General features: G+C 45.7%; 1 protein-coding gene across 1 annotated transcript in view; it reads right to left on the reverse strand.

The window, feature by feature from the left end:
* TTC28 (tetratricopeptide repeat domain 28) overlaps positions 1–19364 on the reverse strand; it is a 478850-nt gene that overhangs the window by 36533 nt on the left and 422953 nt on the right. Inside the window, exons 13-14 of the mRNA XM_038763228.1 lie at positions 18196–18336; positions 1884–2028 (exon numbers count right to left, since the gene is read on the reverse strand). Coding sequence (XP_038619156.1) covers positions 1884–2028; positions 18196–18336 — 286 coding nt within the window. The remainder of the gene's footprint in view (positions 1–1883; positions 2029–18195; positions 18337–19364) is intronic.

Genomic DNA, 19364 nt, shown 5'->3' on the forward strand with positions numbered 1-19364 from the left:
CACTTTACATATTGTTCGACCCAAGTCCTTCGGCCACACCGCCGTTGCCCCGCAAAGGCAGCTGTTCGAATAATTGTAAACCCCGCAGAAAAAGGCTAATCACTTTAGTCTTGATGTGTCTGTGATTTATAATCTTGGACTTTTGCCTTCAATATTTCCACTGAGAGGAAGGAAGGAAAAATTGTCTAACAGAATAAGAAGCAGAGCCAGCCACTGGCTTCTTTCAATGGCTCAGGAGGACGGTGCAGTTGCGCCCTCTAGTGGCCACGAATTTAAAGGCCGCGGCCCTGGGGAAACCAAATAACAGCGGTGGGAGTTGGAGTTCAGTCATAAACTCTATTCCCAAATGCCCCTAGTTGGCATGAGGGAGGGCTGTAATCCCCTGAAACATTCCAGCGGTTTCTGCTGAGGAAGCCTCGGTACGTTTCTAACCGGCCCGGACCTCCAGAATTTGACACACAGACCATAGGCTCCTTCAATCAACCAGCTCCATCAATGGCATTTATTAAGCGCTTATTGCGTATTGAAGTTCTGGGAAAGTACAGTACAAGAGAGGTGGTGTATGCAAACACCTTCCACAAGGAGCTCTGAGTCCATAGGAGGAGGCTGATTACGGATGGGGCAAATAACGGAATATAAGTATTTGCTTGTCTGCTAATTCTGTTGGACTCTTCCAAGCACTTAGTATAGTGTTCTGCATATAACAAGCAGTTCATATATACAATTGATTGATAGATTTACCTAAGTACTGTGGGCCTGGGGTGAGTTCCCTAACCCTAATACCCTTGTGGGAACATGTCTACCACCTCTACTGTACTGTACTTTTCCAAGCACTCAGAACAGAAACTGTCAGACAGTTCCAATCTTTGGAGCCTCTCATTAAAATTCAAACTCCAACCACAGCTGAGGGGTGGTGAACTGAAAAGGGGCGCATAGAAACAGGGAGGACAGAAGGAAAGACTGAAAGATAGCCTGCATCAGAGCAGGGGACTGGGGGTGATCACTGCCATCCGGTGGGCTGTGTTCTCTTTGGTTTATTTTTTTTATGGTATTTGTTAAGCACTTACTATGTGCCAGGCACTGAACTGAGCACTGGTGAGATACACGGTTGGACACAATTCATGTCCCATATGGGACTCATAGTCTTAATCCCCATTTTACAGATGAGGTAACTAAGGTACACAGAAGTGAAATGACTTGTCCAAGGTCACACAGCAGAGAAGTGGCAGAGCCAGGATTAGAACTCAGGTCCTCTGATTCTGAGGCCCATGCTCTTTCCACAAGGCCATGCTACTATCCAAGTCTCTGCCGCGATAGGCATATGCCCAGAGAAGCTTCAATTTTTTTTATTGTATTCTTTAAGTGCTTACTATGTGCCAAGCAGTGTCCTAAGCGATAGGGTAGATACAAGTTAATTATTATTATCATTATTATTATGGTATTTGGTAAGCGCTTACTAGGTGCCAAGCACTGGGGTAGATACAGGGTAATCAGGTTGTCCCACGCGGGGCTCACACTTTTAATCCCCATTTTATTAATCAGGTCGGAGGCAGTCCCTGTCCCACATGGGGCTCACAGTCTTAATCCCCATTTTATAGATGAGGGAACTGAGGCACAGAGAAGTTAAGGGACTTGCCCAAGGTCACATGGCAGTCATGTGGCAGAGCCAGGATTAGAACGCAGGTCCTTCTGATTCCCTGGCCCATGCTCTTTCCATTATGGCATGCTAATCCAATATTTTAGCAAATGCCACCAAATCAGAACCAGGATTTGGTGGGTACAGTGGATGTTGATAGGAGGCTCTGTGTTGACCTAAATAGAATGTTTCCCATCTCTTCTGCCAGAATCCTCAGAGAGCCACCTTCCTTTAGCAAGGCACTTACCCCTTCCATGGGCGCTATGAGGAGGTCATAGAGAGCACGCAGCGGGGGTTTGGTGAAGGAGTTCTGTCGTCGAGAAAGGGACGATGTTCCATCCTTAAGAGGCGACACGGTGTTACTGAACAAACTCGTCATGCTCTGGCAGCTCCTGTGGAGAGAGGGAAACGAGGGTTTCATCGCACGTCAACAGCGCCAGACTTGTAGTTGGAAGCCAAAAAATCCCCTCTGGCTTTCCAGAGGTCAGAAAAAACAGGCTTCAGCGTTGGGCAGCCTGTTCGGGTCCGACTGACACACAAAGTCTTTCCTGCCCCTGCCTTGATTTCCCCATTCTGTATCTGGGAAGGTAATTTTCCAAAGTGCAGTGAACACCGACCGAGACCACAGCGCTGATCAGCTGCAGAGAACCACTTACATTTTTTTTTTTTAAATGGCATTTGTTAAGTGCTTACTTGGGGCCAGGCACTTTACTAAGCACTGGGGTAGACACAAGATAAACACATTGCACAACAGTCTATGTCCCACATTAATCCCCATTTTACAGATGAGGGAACTGAGGCACAAAGAAGTGAAGTGACTTTCCCCAGGTCACATAGCAGACAAGTGGCAGAGACAGATTCAGAACCCAGCTCCTTCTGACCCCCAGGCCCATGCTCTAGCCACTATCTGGTTCCCCTCTTCCTCATCAAACCAATCAATCAATTGGTCAATTCCCCTCTACCTCATCAATCAATCAATCATATTTATTGTGCACTTACTGTGTGCAGAGCACTTGGGAGAAGACAATATAACAGACACATTCCCCGCTCAGAACGAGACAGACATTAATATAAATAAATAAATTATGGATATGGGAATAATTGCTGTGGAGATGTAAACAAGTAAACCCGATGTGGGCACAGATTGTCTCTCTCTGTTACTGAATTGTACTTTCCAAGCATTTGGTACAGTTCTCTGCACACAGTAAGTGCTCAATTAATATGACTGAATCAATGAACGAAGTCCCAGAGTGCTATTCCAAGGATTTATTTACATTTTGTGTGGCAGTGAGGCTGAGGGCTGGCAAAGAAGTAGCAGCAGTTGACATACAGATAAGGCAAAGAAAGTAGATGTCAACTCAACTCTTAGTACCTAAGGACAGATTAGATAATAATATGTTGCTATTTTAGATAATAATAATAAAAATAATAATAAATGGGGTATTTGTTTAAGTGCTTTCTATGTATGCTCTAGACTCTAAACTCCTTGTGAACAAGGACTGTGTCCGCCAACTCTGTTGCACTGTACTCTTCTAAGTGCTAGAACAGTGCTCTGCACACACTAAGCACTTAATACATGGCTTAGTGGAAAGAGCACGGGCTTGGGAGTCAGAGGTCATGGGTTCTAATCCTAGCTCTGCCACTTGTCTGCTGGGTGACTTTGGGCAAGTTGCTTAACTTCTCTGTGCCTCAGTTCCCTCACCTGTAAAATGGGGATTGTGTGAGCCCCACGTGGGACAACCTTGATTACCTTGTATCCCCGCCAGTGCTTAGAACAGTGCTTGGCACATAGTAAATGCTTAACAAATACCAACAATATTAATAATAATAAATACAGCTGATTGATTGATTGATGTGCCAAGTATTGTGCTGAGTACTGGGGCAGATACAACCAGTTCAGCTGCTAACCCTATCCTGCATGGGGTTCACAGTTTAAGGGGGAGAGAGAACAGGGATTGTAACTCCATTTACTGATGAGGACGCTGAGGTATGGAGAAGTTAACTGACTTGCCCAAGGTCACAGAGCAGGCAAGTGGCAGATCCAAGATGAGAATCTAGGGCTCCCAAATACCAGGCCTAGGGGCTTTCCACTAGCTCATGCTGCTTCTCCAAAGCAAATGTTGGCCCCTGACACTCGGACTCAGTGCCATGAAACCTTATAATTCACTTAAGAATTCTGGGGGGAGCTCAAAGGTCAATTTTATGTTTCCCTTGCACCCCCAAAGGCAAACAACTCTGACCTCAGAGCAGGGATTAAGCAGCTGCTGATTTCTGACAGTCACTTCTGATTGCTCCAATTCAGGTACTGCCCTACTATTCCCTGCACATCTTCCAGGCCACTCGACAAAGTCCTGCATGTCACACTTACCAGCATCCACTAGCGGGGGAAGTCAAACTTGCGATTCAATTAAGGGGAAATCCTTGAGGCCTGCCTGAGAAAAATCAGCTGCCACTGGCACTCTGTTCCTTGCTCCTGACCCAGCGAACCCAAGAAAGTCCCCGACTTGCCAAGTTGATTTTATTTTATGATTTGTCCATCCGACCTTCTGGATCCAATCTTCAGTGCTCAACCGAAGGCCGATTTCCGAAATGGAGCCAGTGGCCAAGCTGAGGGCCTCGAGGACTTAAAGATGCCAGTCGGGATCGGTTATGACGGCGCAGTTGCAGGCCTTCATTTGGGAAATGGCTAATTCCAAGAGACCGGAGTGCCATTATTTGATTGACACTGAAGCCCAGGGATACCTGAAGTGATGACCTCTGGGTCATCCCATCCCCCCCGCAATGCACTGCAAAGGGCCCGTCCCCTTGGAGAGACGATGTCTAAATTGTTTTCAGAGCCCAGCAGGCGGGTAGGACAAGCATTGCCTGAGCTGCAGCGCTTATCATCTAACAGCACATTTGCACACAAAGAACACTGGAAGACGGGTCCCTGCATCTGACCCGCGGCATCTGAGCAAAATGGTTCAGTGGAAAGAGCACGGGCTTTGGAGTCAGAGGTCGTGGGTTCAAATCCTGACTCCGCTAATTGCCAGCTGTGTGACTTTGGGCAAGTCACTTAACTTCTCTGGGCCTCAGTTACCTCATCTAGAAAATGGGGATTAAGACTGTGAGACCCCCGTGTGACAACCTGATCACCTTGTAAACTCCCCAGTGCTTAGAACAGTGCTTTGCACATAGTAAGCGCTTAATAAATGCTATCATTATTATTATTATCTGACAGTAAAGTCAGTTAAACAGTCTGTATTTTTGTCCCCTATGAAGACCAACCCACACCCTCACCACAGGTTGGGGGTCAAACAGTATATACTGTAAATAGTGCTCTGCTCTCCAAAAACAAGAAGCATGGCCAAGTGGAAAGAGCTTGGGACTGGGAGTCAGGAGACCTGGTTTCTCATCCCTGCTTTGCCATTTACCTACTCTAGGACACTGAGCAAGTCACTTAACTTCTCTTTACCCCAGTTTCCTCCTCTGTAAAATGGGGATTATATACCTGTTCCCCCTACCCCTTAGACAGTGTACCCTGTGTAGGAGAGGGACTGTGTCCAAAATGCTTATGTGAAAACTATCCCAGTGCTTAATATGGTTCTTGGCATGCAGCGAGCGCTTAACAGATATCACAGTTATTCATTCTTAAATGAAACAGCACACCAAAGGCTTATCTTTACAGATATACAAAGTAAAGTGGATTATTAGTCATCCATAGATCTTCTTAGCTACACCTAAAAACATGGAAAAGACTTCATCAGGAGCATTGTCTTTAAACATAAAAAACACTTCTCTCTCTCTCCCCTTTCACTGCATATAAACAAAGTCACTAAATGTTATGAGTGGAATTTAATTTTTTTAAAAAAGCTTCCGTCATCCCCAGCCCAACCATTTTTACTTCATCCATTATTAGAAAGAATTCACGTTGTTTACTGTAAAGTGGTCTTTGCAAGCAGCCTAAATGTGATTTTCCTTCTGGCTTTCTAGGGAAATTCCCCACTGTTTCAATTAGTCACTCTGTACTGAAACTGTAGCTTCTTCCCCTCTGTTCAGGTAGAAATCAAGTATTGATTTCTTGGTATGGTGGTGGCTGAGATAACAAGCCTGGGATGAAGAAATCCTCAGGCACCAAGGTGAGAGAGAGAGATGACTGGAGTTAATTTCTGTCCTTAAAATCCCCTCTTTCTCTGAGGTGTTAACAGAACCCTAGCCTGTGGTCCACAATTCACCACACCTGCAATGACACTACCAGAAACAAGGTCTGCTGACAGCAACAAGTCGGACTGGGGGAGGGGATTGAGAGAGGAACAAGGATTATTTTTTTCTTCTGGTCCAGCTAGCCCATTAGGCTCCTCCCTGGCCTCTTCTGCTTCCTTTTTCCTCACCTCTTCCCTAGTCCCTTCAAAAGACAGGTAGCCAGCTGGCTACCACCGTGTCCTTTTGCCTAGAGAAAGCACTTAGAGGGCTCTCATCCTACAGAGGGTAATCTGTTCTACATTCCCCATGTGAATCCTCAGAGAAGCAGCATGGCCTAGTGAAAAGAGCCTGGGCCTAGGAGTCGGGGGACCTGGATTCTAATCCAGACTCAGCCACTTGCCTGTTGTGTGTCCTTGGACAAGTCACTTAACTTCTCTAAGCCCCAGATTCCTCATCTGTAAAATGGGGATAAAATACCTGCTTTCCTCCACCTTAGCCTGTGGTCCCCATGTGGGACAGGGACTGTCTGTGTCCAGCCTGATTATCTTCCTCAGTGCTTAGTACAATGCTTGGCACACAGTACGCAGTTAGCAAATACCACTATTATTGTTATTATTTTTGTTATCAATAATAGATGGCCAAATTGGAGTCAAAAGATAAAATGTCTGTCCCTTTCAACATTACCAGTAGAGCAAAAGCAGGATAGGTGGACAGTTCTGTCTTTTTGGTGAAAAACTCTTCACCAGCAATTTCTCTCTACAGATTATATATACACCATTATTATTATGGTACTCAAGCACTACTATGCCAGATACTGTACTAAGCTTTGGGGTTGATACAGGCTAATCAGGTTGGACATGTTCATGTCCAACATGGGGCTTATAGTCTTAATCCCCATTTCGCAGATGAGGTAACTGAGACCCAGAGAAATGAAGTAAGTCATCCAAGTTCACCCAGCCAGCGAGTGGCGGATCCGGAATCAGAACCCAGATCCTTCTGACTCCCAGGCGCAGTCTCTATCCACTAGACCACACTACTTCCCTATTCCCCAGTTCCCATTCATAGCTCTTCCCACGGTTACCTTCTTACCATACCTTGCTCTCCACTCCCTCATCTCGGTCCTTTTGCTTATGCTGTTCTCCCCCTCTGAAACTCCCTCTCCCCCTCTGGTCTGCTCAATCACAGTTCTTCACAACGTCCGGGGCTTCTCCTCTAGACCATCTGCTCCTTGTGGGCAGGAAACACGCCTACCCACTCTGTTGTGTTGTACTCTCCCAAATGTTTAGTGTTGTGCTCAGCACACAGTAATTTATAAATACCATTGACTGATGGATTGATTCAAGCTCTCCTGATATGGCACCTCCTCCAGGAAGCCTTCCCTAAGTAAAAAAACTGCTCACCATTGGCTTTAAAGCACTCAATCACCTTGCCCCCTCCCACCTCACCTCACTACTCTCATACTACAACCCTGCCCACACACTTTGCTCCTCTAATGCTAACCTTCTCACTGCACACTGATCTTGTCTGTCTCGCCACCGACCCCTCGCCCACATCCTGCCTCTGGCAAGGAGAGCCCTCCCTCCTCAAATCTGACAGACAGTGACTCTCCCCACCTTCAAAGTCTTACTGAAGGCACATCTCCTCCAAGAGGCCTCCCCTAACTAACCCTTCCTTTCCTCTTCTCCTACTCCCTTCTGTGTAGCCCTGACTGGCTCCCTTTATTCATCCCTTCTCCCATCCCCACAGCCCTTATGCCCATATCTATAATTCATTTATTTATATTAATGCCTGTCTCCCACTCTAGCCTGTAAGCTCGTTGTGAGCAGGGAATGTGTTTGTTTATTTTATATTGTACTCTCCCAAGAGTATAGTATAGTGCTATGTACACAGTAAGTGCTCAGTAAATACAATTGAATGAATGAAGTATTTTCCACTAACCCAAGTCGCATCAACCTAAACGTCAGTGATACCATTTAGGTATTTACATCCACTGGGAGGATGGAATTTATTAGGAACTTACTACATGCTAACCAATGGGGAGAGACAAGCAAATCAGACTGAACAAGTCCCTGTCCCACAAGGGGCTCACAGTCTAAGAGGCAGGGAGAATGGTTATCTTTACCCATTTCACAGATGATAAAATAAAGGCTTACAGAAATTAAGTGACTTGCCCAAGGTCAGCCAGCAGGCAAGCCAGCAGAGCGCAGCTTAGAACTCAGGTCTCCTGACACCCAGTCCTGTGCTCTTCCAACAAGGCTTCACTCTCCTCAGTTCTAATATGTAGATCAGTATTTAGATTGGTGGCATATAATGATCTATGTGTGTTGTTATCATCACCATCAATGGTATTTCTTGAGTGCTTACTTTCTTATGGCATTTGTTAAATGCTATGTGTAAGTATACTGTATACTTATATATATATATATACTTATATACAGTATATTTAGTATACTGTACTAAGCACTGGGGTAGATAAAAGCTAATTGGGTTAGACTGAGTCCCTGTCCCACATAGGGTTTGCATTTTACACATGAGGGAACTGAGGCACAGAGAAGTGAAATGACTTGCCCAAGGTTACACGGCAGACAAGTGGCAGAACCGGGATTAATACCCAAATCCTCTGACGCCCAGGCCAGTGCTCTTTCCACTAGCCCACAGTGCTTAATGTCCACAGAGCACTTTATTAAGCCCCCAGAAGACTACAATACTCAGAGTTGTTAAATACATTCCTGCCCACAATGAGCTCAGAGCCTAGAGGGTAGTAAAGAAGCTGAGTGGCCTAATGGAAAAATCCCGCACCTGGGAGTCAGAAGGGCCTAGGTTCTAATCCAAATTCTGCCTCCTATCTGCTGTGTCACTTTGGGCAAGTCACTGGATTAAGACTGTGAATCCTATGTGGAGCAGGGACTGTGTCCAACCCAATTAGCCTGTATCTACCCCAGCACTTAGAACAGTGTCTGGCACATGGTAAGCACTTAACAAATACCACCAATATCATCATTATTATTATTATTCACTTATTTAGCTATTTCATTTTGCCATACTCCTGCTACTTGCAACTGTATGCTCAGTCCTCCTCTGACCCCAATTATTTGTAAGTAATAGTATTTGCCTGTTTCCAGATGACTGCAAGCTCCTTGAGGGGGGGGTAAGGTGTCTTTTGTTGCTGCTGTATTCTCCCAAGAGCTTAGTTCGGTGCTCTGACCCTCCTGATCGATTGTTTGATGCCACCTTTTCTCTCAGGACTGTTTGGCTGGATTGGACTATCCCAAATCAATAATCAATTAATCATATTTATTAAGTACCTACTGGGTTTGGAACACTGAACTAAGCACTTGGGGGAGTACAGCAGAGTTAGAAGACAGGATCCCTGACCTCCAGAAGCTTTCAATTTAGTGGAGGAGTTTACAATTTAATGGCATAAAAAGTAAGGAGTCATTACACTCTTATTATTTTAATGTTCTGAATTTGATTGCATTTTAATTAACTTTTTTATTCCTTGTTATTTATTGTTCTTTGTAATTTATTCTTATTTTTCTATGGGCCTGTCAAAAGAAAAAAAGAATTGTGAGCCCTGTCTAAGACAGGGACTTTATCTGAATGCATTATCTTGTGTTTACTCCAGGCTTGAGAGGAGAGCTAAGTACAACTAAACAACAATAATAATATTTTACACTGTTAGAATTTTTCAATCGTTTAATTTTAACAATTTTTCTGATTCACCTAACTGCTGCCTTTTCCTCTCTCTATCTATCCATCCCTTTTGTCCACCACATAACCAGTGCTTACTACATCTTTGCACAATGTACATGTTTAAGAAAGGCTGGTGATGGCAACCCACCCACAGTATTTCTTGATTGTAGACAGCACTCTCCCCTCTAGACTGTAAACTCCTGGTGGCAAGGGATCATGTGTACTAACTCAACTGCACTGTGCTCTTCCAAAGGCTCAATACAGTGCTCTGCACAACGTGAGCACTCAATAAATACCCCTAACTGATTGACTTACTGAGTACCTACTGCTTACATATGAATATAGTTCCAGGTCTTTTTCAGGTGTGAAAAGAACTGGACGCTTTGGCTTGCCATAACTGATTTTGGAAAGTTGCCTCGATTCCCTCTTACCTCTTGGTGCAGAATTCTAGTATAATCTCACGGAGTTACTTTAATTTCAACATTAAGCACTTGCATACATGCCTCTAGCTCTAAGCAATAATAATACATATGAATATAGTTCCAGGTCTTTTTCAGGTGTGAAAAAAACAGGATGCTTTGGTTTGCCATAACTGACTTTGGAAAGTTGCCTCGATTCCCTCATTCCTTATAGTGCAGAATTCTAGTATTAGCTCATGGAGTTACTTTAATTTCAACATTAAGCACTTGCATACATGCCTCTAGCTCTAAGCAATAATAACAATAATAATAATAATAATGGTGGCATTTGTTAAAGTGCTTACTATGTGTCAGACACTGTTCAAAGTGCTGGGGTAGATACAATATAATTGGATTGGTCACAGTCCCTGTCCCACAAAGCGCTGAGTCTTAATCCCCAAGTCACACAGCAAACAAGTGGTGGAGCCAGGATTAGAACCCAGGTCCTTCTGACTTCCAGGCCCAGGCTCTATCCACTAGGCCATGCTGTTTCTCTACTGCAATAGGTGCTTTCTTTCCAAATCAAAGTGATGCAGGTTTCTAAAGGAAAAATCAGTCGATCGAGTCAAGTTCAGTTCCACAGTCACTTAGACTGTGAGCCCCCTGTGGGCGGAAGCTGTATCCAACCTGATTATCCTCTATCTACCTCAGCGCTTGATACAGTGTTAGGCACATAGTAAGGGCTGAACAAATCCTCTCATTAAGTGCAGCACATAGAGAGTGGTGGGTGCCTTCCACCTCTCTATAGGTTTTGAGCCGTTCCTTTCATGCAACACGTGTTATGTGTCAGCTGCAGGGTGAACAAGCATATCCACTGATCCCTTCCCTTTGCTGCTGACAATTGGCACAGCTGATAAGTGCCCTCCTTGTTAATTGGGCTCAGTGCCAAGGACTTAGGGAATCAAAGCACTGGATAAATGGAAGAGGTTCCATTCACACATGACGCCTAATGTCGCCTGCAGAAGGCTCGCGGTGGTTGACAGGTGTGAATGGGGGTTCGCAGGAGGAATTTCTCATTATGCAGTCCTGTGCTCACATCTGGCTTCTCCACAGCTCCATTTCGGCAGCTGAGTGCATCCATCTCGCTGGGAGAGAGAGTGGTTTGGATAAGTGCTGCTTAAACTGTGCGATCGGATTTATTCAATTTGTTTATTTGTTGGATTTCTAAGGGGCCTTTCTTTGGGCCTCACATCCCCTCTGAATGGAAAAGGGGGTGATCCTTCCTGGAAGAGGCAGCTGCCGCTACCCAGAAGGGTCCTCCAGGTTTCCAGAAAGATCCTGGGATATCTGGCCCAAAGAGACCACCCTGGCCCCTTATTAATTCTCCATCGGAGGGTTTTTCCCTGACGGAGGTGGATGGTTTGGTGCTGCACTCTCTCATTTCCAGGAGGTGGCACTTGGCTTTCATCGCTCCGACGTTAACCAGCTAGTTGGTGGAAGGAATTAGGGTTCAGCCATCAGCCGACCTGCCTTCATCAATCCATCAATCAATCGGATTTATTGAGTGCTTCCTGAGTGCGGAACACTGGACTAAGCACTTGGGAGAACACAACATAACAATATAACAAGCACATTGCCTGCTCACAAGCTTCACCTCCAACGGTCGGCTCCTAAAATGAGCATTGGTGGGCCTCGTGTACGCTTGGTGGCACTGAGATGTCTTGGCACCTTTTGCTGAGGGTGCAGCATAAGAGGGCCATGTGCAACTGTAGGAGGGAAGAGTAAGGGTCAGAATGATCCCCCTGACCCCCAGACTGTAAGCTCGCTGTGGGGAGGGAATGTGTCTGTTTATTGTTACATCATACTCTCCCATCGCTTAGAACAGTGCTCTGCACAAAATAAGTGCTCAATAAATACACCTGAATAGATACATGAATTAGCTTGGATAGGATAGATTTGCCTGTGTCCTTTGCATGCGGGGATAATTGCTTGCCGTGGGGAGGGAATGTGTCTGCAAGCCCGTTGTTGGGTAGGGACCGTCTCTATATGTTGCCAACTTGTACTTCCCAAGCACTTAGTACAGTGCTCTGCACACAGTAAACGCTCAATAAATACGATTGAATGAATGAATGTTATACTGTACTCTTCCAAGCACTAAGTACAGTGCTAGGCACACAGGAAGTGCTCAATAAAGATGACTGAATGAATGAATTAATGACTGAATTGGGAGATGGCACTCGGGAGTGGAGGCTAGAGATGCGGAGGAATGGTTCTGTTTGTTGTTGTATTGTACTCTCCCAAGCGCTTACTACAGTGTTTTACACACAGGAAGTGCTTGATAAATGCGATTTAAGAAGAATGGTTTGTTTGAAAAACCTCACCTTTGCACACTCTACTTAACTACCTCAAAACAACTTAATAATAGTAATAATGATGGCATTTGTTAAGTGCTTACTATGTGCCAAGCACTGTTCTAAGCGCTGGGGTGGATACAAGGTGATCAGGTTGTCCCATGTGGGGCTAACAGTTTTAATTATGCTGCCAACTTGTACTTCCCAAGCGCTTAGTACAGTGCTCTGCCCACAGTAAGCGCTCAATAAATACAATTGATTGATTGATTAATTCCCATTTTACAGATGAGGTAACTGAGGCACAGAGAAGTTAAGTGACTTCATTGAGCCCCATTTCCCCTACAGCATACAGAAAAATGGGGCTGTTAACACTGGATGGTTATAGTCTAATGGCATGTTTCCTTTGCTGGGCAAAGGTTTCTTGTCAATCAATCAATCAGTCAACAATATTTATTGAATAACTACTGTGGGCACAGTACGGCAAAATTGGGCAACAATCTGTTTTTTTTCCCCACAGACAGGTAATGCAGTAGCTCAAATAGCTTGGGAATGCATCTGTTTATTGTATTGTACTCCCCTAAGAGCTTAGTACTGTGCTCTGCACAATGTAAGTGCTCAATAAATACGACTGACTGACTGACTTAATATCTGATACCCTTGTGAGTTAATGAAGAGTAGTATGGCTTAGTAGAAAGAGCATGTGCCTGGGTGTCACAGGATTCTAGGTTCTAATCCCAACTGTCCTTCAAAACTGTGAGCCCGCTGTTGGGTAGGGACCGTCTCTATATGTTGCCAACTTGTACTTCCCAAGTGCTTAGTACAGTGCTCTGCACACAGTAAGTGCTCAATAAATACGATTGAATGAATGAATGAATGAATGAACTGTGTGATCTTGGGCAAGCCACCTAACTTCTCTGTCCTCAGTTTCTTCATCTGTAAAATGAGGATTCAATGCCTGTTCTCCCCCATACTGAGGACTGTGAGCCCCATCGGAAACAGGGATTGTGTCCGACCAGATTAACTTGTTTCTAGCCCAGTTCTTAGGATAGTGCTTGACACATAGTAAGCACTTAGCAAATACAATAATAATAGTAATAATGATAACCCGATAAAACAATGAATAATACATTGCCAAGATCCACCCTTTCCTCTCCAACCACACCGCTACCCTTCTCGTTCAAGCTCTCATCCTATCCTGTCTGGACTACTGCATCAGCCTTCTCTCTGATCTCCCATCCTCGTGTCTCTCCCCACTTCAATCCATACTTCATGCTGCTGCCCGGATTGTCTTTATCCAGAAACGCTCTGGGCATGTTACTCCCCTCTTCAAAAATCTCCAGTGGCTACCAATCAATCTGCGCATCAGGCAGAAACTCCTCACCCTGGGCTACAAGGCTGTCCATCACCTCGCCCCCTCCTACCTCACCTCCCTTCTCTCCTTCTACAGCCCACCCCGCACCCTCCGCTCCTCTGCCACTAATCTCCTCCCCGTACCTCGTTCTCGCCTGTCCCGCCATCGACCCCCGGCCCACGTCATCCCCCGGGCCTGGAATGCCCTCCCTCTGCCCATCCGCCAAGCTAGCTCTCTTCCTCCCTTCAAGGCCCTACTGAGAGCTCACCTCTTCCAGGAGGCCTTCCCAGACTGAGCCCCTTCCTTCCTCTCCCCCCTCGTCCCCCTCTCCATCCCCCCCATCTTACCTCCTTCCCTTCCCCACAGCACCTGTATATATGTATATATGTTTGTACACATATGTTACTCTATTTATTTATTTATTTTACTTGTACATATCTATTCTATTTATTTTATTTTGTTAGTATGTTTGGTTGTGTTCTCTGTCTTCCCCTATTAGACTGTGAGCCCACTGTTGGGTAGGGACTGTCTCTATATGTTGCCAACTTGTACTTCCCAAGCGCTTAGTACAGTGCTCTGCACACAGTAAGCGCTCAATAAATACGATTGATGATGATGATGAATGAAAGATCCCACCCACTCCACCATAACCATATAGTGTCTTAATCTCCTGCAGAAGGACACTGTCAAAAACTCCTTTTTAAACCTTTTTTCAAATAGGCTACAGGACTGTTTATCCCTTATTTACAAACTGAGGCTTTACTGACAGTGCCAAGGAATCCACTCCCAGAGAGTCTGGAAGACGAGGGTACCTTTCTTCCCTCAATGCCCTGCTCATACTATGATTTTCTTTGGAAGAGGACCTATTCCAACTCTGCACACAGTCTGGCGCATAGCCTCGTGTTCCTTGCCTGAGATTCTGGGCGCTGTGCTGGGGCAATCAAAGAGCTCACAGCCCTCTCCATAAAGGGATTTGGCAGAGATCACCCCGGAAAGGCCTGGTGCTTGCATGCTCTCTGGGAACCTCTGGGCTGTGTTATTTTCTGCTCTGTGGTTGGATCGATCTTGCCCTTTGCTGTGGGTGGCTGTATGCAAACTGACTACGCCGGGATCCCTGTGAGGCCCAGACCATGAAAAGGGGAATGTGGTTTCGGATGGGGAAGCTGATAGGGTCCGCCGACCTGTGTCCCTGGCTTCTCCACTTGCTTCTGGGATCTAACGCAGCCCCCGCAGTCCCTCACACAGACTCTCCCGCCTGTTCAGCAATATGGAAACAAGTAACTCCATGCGGGAGAGGGGGAGGTGGGGGGCGGTGGTGGAATGACAGGCAGCTCTGGGCAGCTGGTCCCGAGAAGTCAGCATGAGGTGTGGGGCTTGTTCATGCTTGGGAATGGTTCTGAATTGAAAACCACAATTTGGGGTTTGGCGGTGTGTGTGTGTGTGTGTATGTGTGTCTGTGTGTGTAACTGTGTAATGGAGAGGGAAAGAGGAAACAACATTCAATCCCCTTTCTCCCAGAATCTTTGATTTTATCAAAAACATGATATTTTTTTTCTGATTTTCACCCCTCAAGTCAGTCAGCTGTATTTACTGAGAGCTTACTGTGTGCCGAGCACCAAACTAAGTGCTTGGGAGAGTATATCACAATAAACAGACACATCTGCTGCACATAAAGAGCCTACAGTCTAGAGAAGCAACATGGTGTAGTGGAGAGAGCATGGGCCTGGAAGCCAGAAGGTCAAGCATTCTAAGCCCACCTCCGCCACCTGTTTGCTGTGTGACCCTTAACAAAGTCACTTCACTTCTTCTCATCTGTAAAATGGGGATTAAGTACATGAACCCCATGTGGGGCAGGGACTGCGTCCAACCTGATTTCCTTTTATCTTTCCAAGTGCTTTAGAACAGTGCCTGGCACACAGTAAGTGCTTAACAAATATCATCATCATTATTATTATTATTAGAGGGACTACCCTGTCCTAAGTCTGCAGGTGCTGGTTAAAGAGGGAACTTTTGGTTGGCCTCAGGTATCACTTAAGGAGCCAGGTGGGCTCAAGGTCAATTCCCTGGAGACTATGAGCTCCTTAAGGGCACAGATCGTGTCTAACAACTCCAGTGTATTGAATTTTCCCAAGTGCTTAGTAAAGTGCTCTGTATACAGTAAGAACTCAGTAAATACCATTGACTGATGGAGTGAATTCTGATATTTACTCAGAAATACCACTGCCAAATGCCTTCTGTCAGTCTTCCCCATTACACTGGCACTAACACATCTCCTGATACATTTTAGGGGACAACGAACAAAATCAAATCCCCAGATGAAGAAGCCTTCGTGGACCATACCCTGACATGACCCCTCCAGGACTCCAGTAACTTCAGTTCATCATCGCTATGACTACAGAGTAATCCTTCCTATTTACTGCGGTCCATATCTACAGTGGTCATTAGGAGCCAGTGTTGACTCTTTGATAGTGGCCATGGGATGCTTAGAAAACCAGGGTACTGGTTGCTCTCTGATATCCAACCTAATGGTAAGGGGAGTTCCATTTAACAACCCTAATTTTTCCTTTAATTTTCCCTTCCTAGAAACGCATTTTGGACCCCTCACCTACAAGGTGATTCCAAATCATCAATATAGTCCAGTTCTACTCACACTGGCCACATCCCCTTCATATCTTCATGTCCCACTGCTCTCCAAATCACTGCAGCTGGCATACCCACACTTCCCCACAAAAACCCATTTCCTAGAAAATGAAGGAATAGGACAGAGGCAGAGAATGGGGGCCTCCCACCTGCCTCCTAGTCTTTGGGCCCCCTCTCAATTGTTTTAGACCCAGGGTAAATGTTTATTTTCCTGGCTGAAATAGTGGCTGGCTGCAGTATCTTGACCTTATGCACTCAATTGTTTAGAAATATCACATCATTTCAGCAAGGCAGCTGCGTGAACCCTGCTAGGTGAACCTATATTGTCAGGGCCATTTCTGCCTCTGCCCGCCTTCTCAGGTTCCTTCTTCTGTCTTGCTGCTCTTCCAACCTACACAGACCCTGGAGTTGGGCCGGGGACAGCTTCAGATCATTGAAACGAAAAATGGCTCTGTTTCTAGTCACAGGGCACTGGCTCTGAGGACTCTGGAATACCAGTCAGGGCAAGTGTGGAAATGAGATCACTAGGTTGGAAAGAAAATATCAAAGTTCCCGCTTCCTGTTAATCGGGCTGTAGGTTCCAGTATCTTAACCCCTGGACTCTCTCTCCACCCACACATCGGGTTTTGCGTCTCAACTAGGTCGGCCTGCATGAGAACGTAGGCCTCCCTGACTAAACCCTCCTTTCCTCTTCTCCCACTTCCATCTGCATCACCTTGACTGGCTCCGTTTATTCATCCACCTTCCCAGCCCCACAGCACTTATGTCCACATCTTTCATCTACTTATTTCTATTAATGTCTGTCTCCTCTAGGATATGAGCTCATTTATTGTTATTGTTATAGAGTAGTCTCCCAAGCGCTTGGTACAAAACTCTGCACACAGTAAGAGCCCAATGAATACGACTGAATGAATTTGACTGAATGAACGTTTCTCACCCTGACGGCAAAACAATGAAAGGAAAAGGCGTATTACAAAATAAAAGGGGGAAAAAAAGATTTCCCAAGCATCAAAGCTCTCAAATACCACCCTTCTGCTCTTCTGTCTCTGAGAGGTCTCTCGTTCCCCACTTCCTCTTACCTGTTCCACTGGGGAAATCCCTTCCCTACCCTGTTGCTCCAAAGTCCAGCGAGCCCTTTCATCTGAGGCAGGGACCCTACAGAATATCAGCTGCGCCTTTGGGTGAGGACCAGGAAGATGCTGCTGCCTGTCCGTTGCTAGGAAACCACTAAATGGAGCGACAGCTGCCTGCCTCACTCCCTCCCTGGCACCGATATGTTCTTTCAACTATATAAGTTGTGGGGGTGGAGCGGCGTCTCTGTGTGAGGTCCTGACAGTCTAAAACCAGGCGAGGAGGGTCAGATGGATGAGGAAATGAGGTGTTCTTCCATTTGGAAGTTCCCAAGACTCACTTTCCTTCTGAAATCAGTAAGGACCCCTCCCTGAAAGCCACCCTGAGGATAATGGAGAAAGAAAATGCTACCAGAAGCTTCAACAAACCCTCTGACCTATACAGCAGATATTGAGGCTTGAAGCATCAGGACGGTTCTATCACTGTTCTTTCGCCTAGCCAGGATCACCTTGGAGGGTTCGGGACAGAGTTAGTAAACACTGGCTGAAAGGCTAGTCAAGGCAGCAGTTGCTGTTGGGACACGCACCGGGGGATATTTCTGGGTATGTTAAAGACTCACTGCCTTCATCCAGAGGACTCTGGTGCTCACTCCAGCAGCACAGAAACAGACTGCATGCAGGGCAGGTGGGACGATTTTCCCCGAAGCTTCACCCGGAGCCGGGTGCCCTGTGCTTCGCGGAATGGGTCAGAGAAGCAGATGATGGGTGAGTCGTCGCGTGACAGACTCCTAAATATCAAGGAGCGGTTCCATGTTATTCTCACTGGAAGCAGACTGATTTAGAACCGGGCAAGGGAGTGGATCTGCCCACTCACCTGTTAAAAAGGTTATTCCTGCTGACCATTCTCAGAAAGCCAGTGGGGTCTGACACAGAGTTCAGTTTGTTGTCGATCTCCTCAAACTGCTGGTCCATGATATCTCCGGCTTCGCTCTCTGTCTCGCTGTTGGCACCGGCTCTGAGGAGGGAACGGCAGCAAGACCCCCTCAGTGGAGATAAGCAGCAAGAATATGGATGGCCTTAATGAACTGATTGTGCTATTTGTTAATCAATCGGTCACTCGTTCATTCTTTCAATCATATTTATTGAGAGTTTACTGTGTGCAAAGCACTCTATGAAGCACTTGGGAGAGTATAATATAACAATAAACAGACACATTACCTGCCCACAACGACAATGGTATTTACTGAGCCCTCATTGTGTGTAGAGCACTATACTAACACTACCAATAATAATAATAATAATTATGGTATTTGTTAACCGCTTAGAGAAGCAGTGTGGCTCAGTGGAAAGAGCACGGGCTTGGGAGCCAGAGGTCACGGGTTCTAATCTACCCCAGCGCTTAGAACAGTGCCCAATGCTTAGAACAGTGCTTTGCAGATAGTAAGTGCGTAACAAATACCGTCATTATTATTAATTCCAGCTCCGCCACTTGTCAGCTATGTGACTTTGGGCAAGTCACTTAACTTCTCTGGGCCTCAGTTCCCTCATCTGTAAAATGGGGATTAAGACTGTGAGCCCCATGTGGGACAACCTGATCACCTTGTATCCCCCCCAGCGCTTAGAACAGTGCTTTGCACATAGTAAGTGCTTAACAAATGCCAGTATTATTATTATTATTATTATTACTGTGCCAAGCAATAATAATAATAAGTACGGTACTTGTTTAGTGCTTACTGTGTATCAAGCAGTGTTCTAAGCGCTGGGGTAGATATAAGTTTAACCAGGTTGGACCAAGTCCCTGTCTCACATTGAGCTCATACTCTTAATCCCCATTTTTTACAGGAGAGATAACTGAGGCACAGAGAAGTGAAGTGACTTGCCCAAGGTTACACAGCAGACATGTGGTGGACCTGGAATCAGAATCCATAACCTTCTGACTCCGAGGCCCATGCTGTAGCCACTACACCATGCTGCTAAGCACTTGGGCTACTTGTGATCTTTGTGTCATTATTCACTTCCTAGTGCTTTCTATCTGTGCCCCAT

Source organism: Tachyglossus aculeatus, chromosome 21 (genome assembly GCF_015852505.1).
Source record: "Tachyglossus aculeatus isolate mTacAcu1 chromosome 21, mTacAcu1.pri, whole genome shotgun sequence".
Taxonomy (NCBI): Eukaryota; Metazoa; Chordata; class Mammalia; order Monotremata; family Tachyglossidae; genus Tachyglossus; species Tachyglossus aculeatus.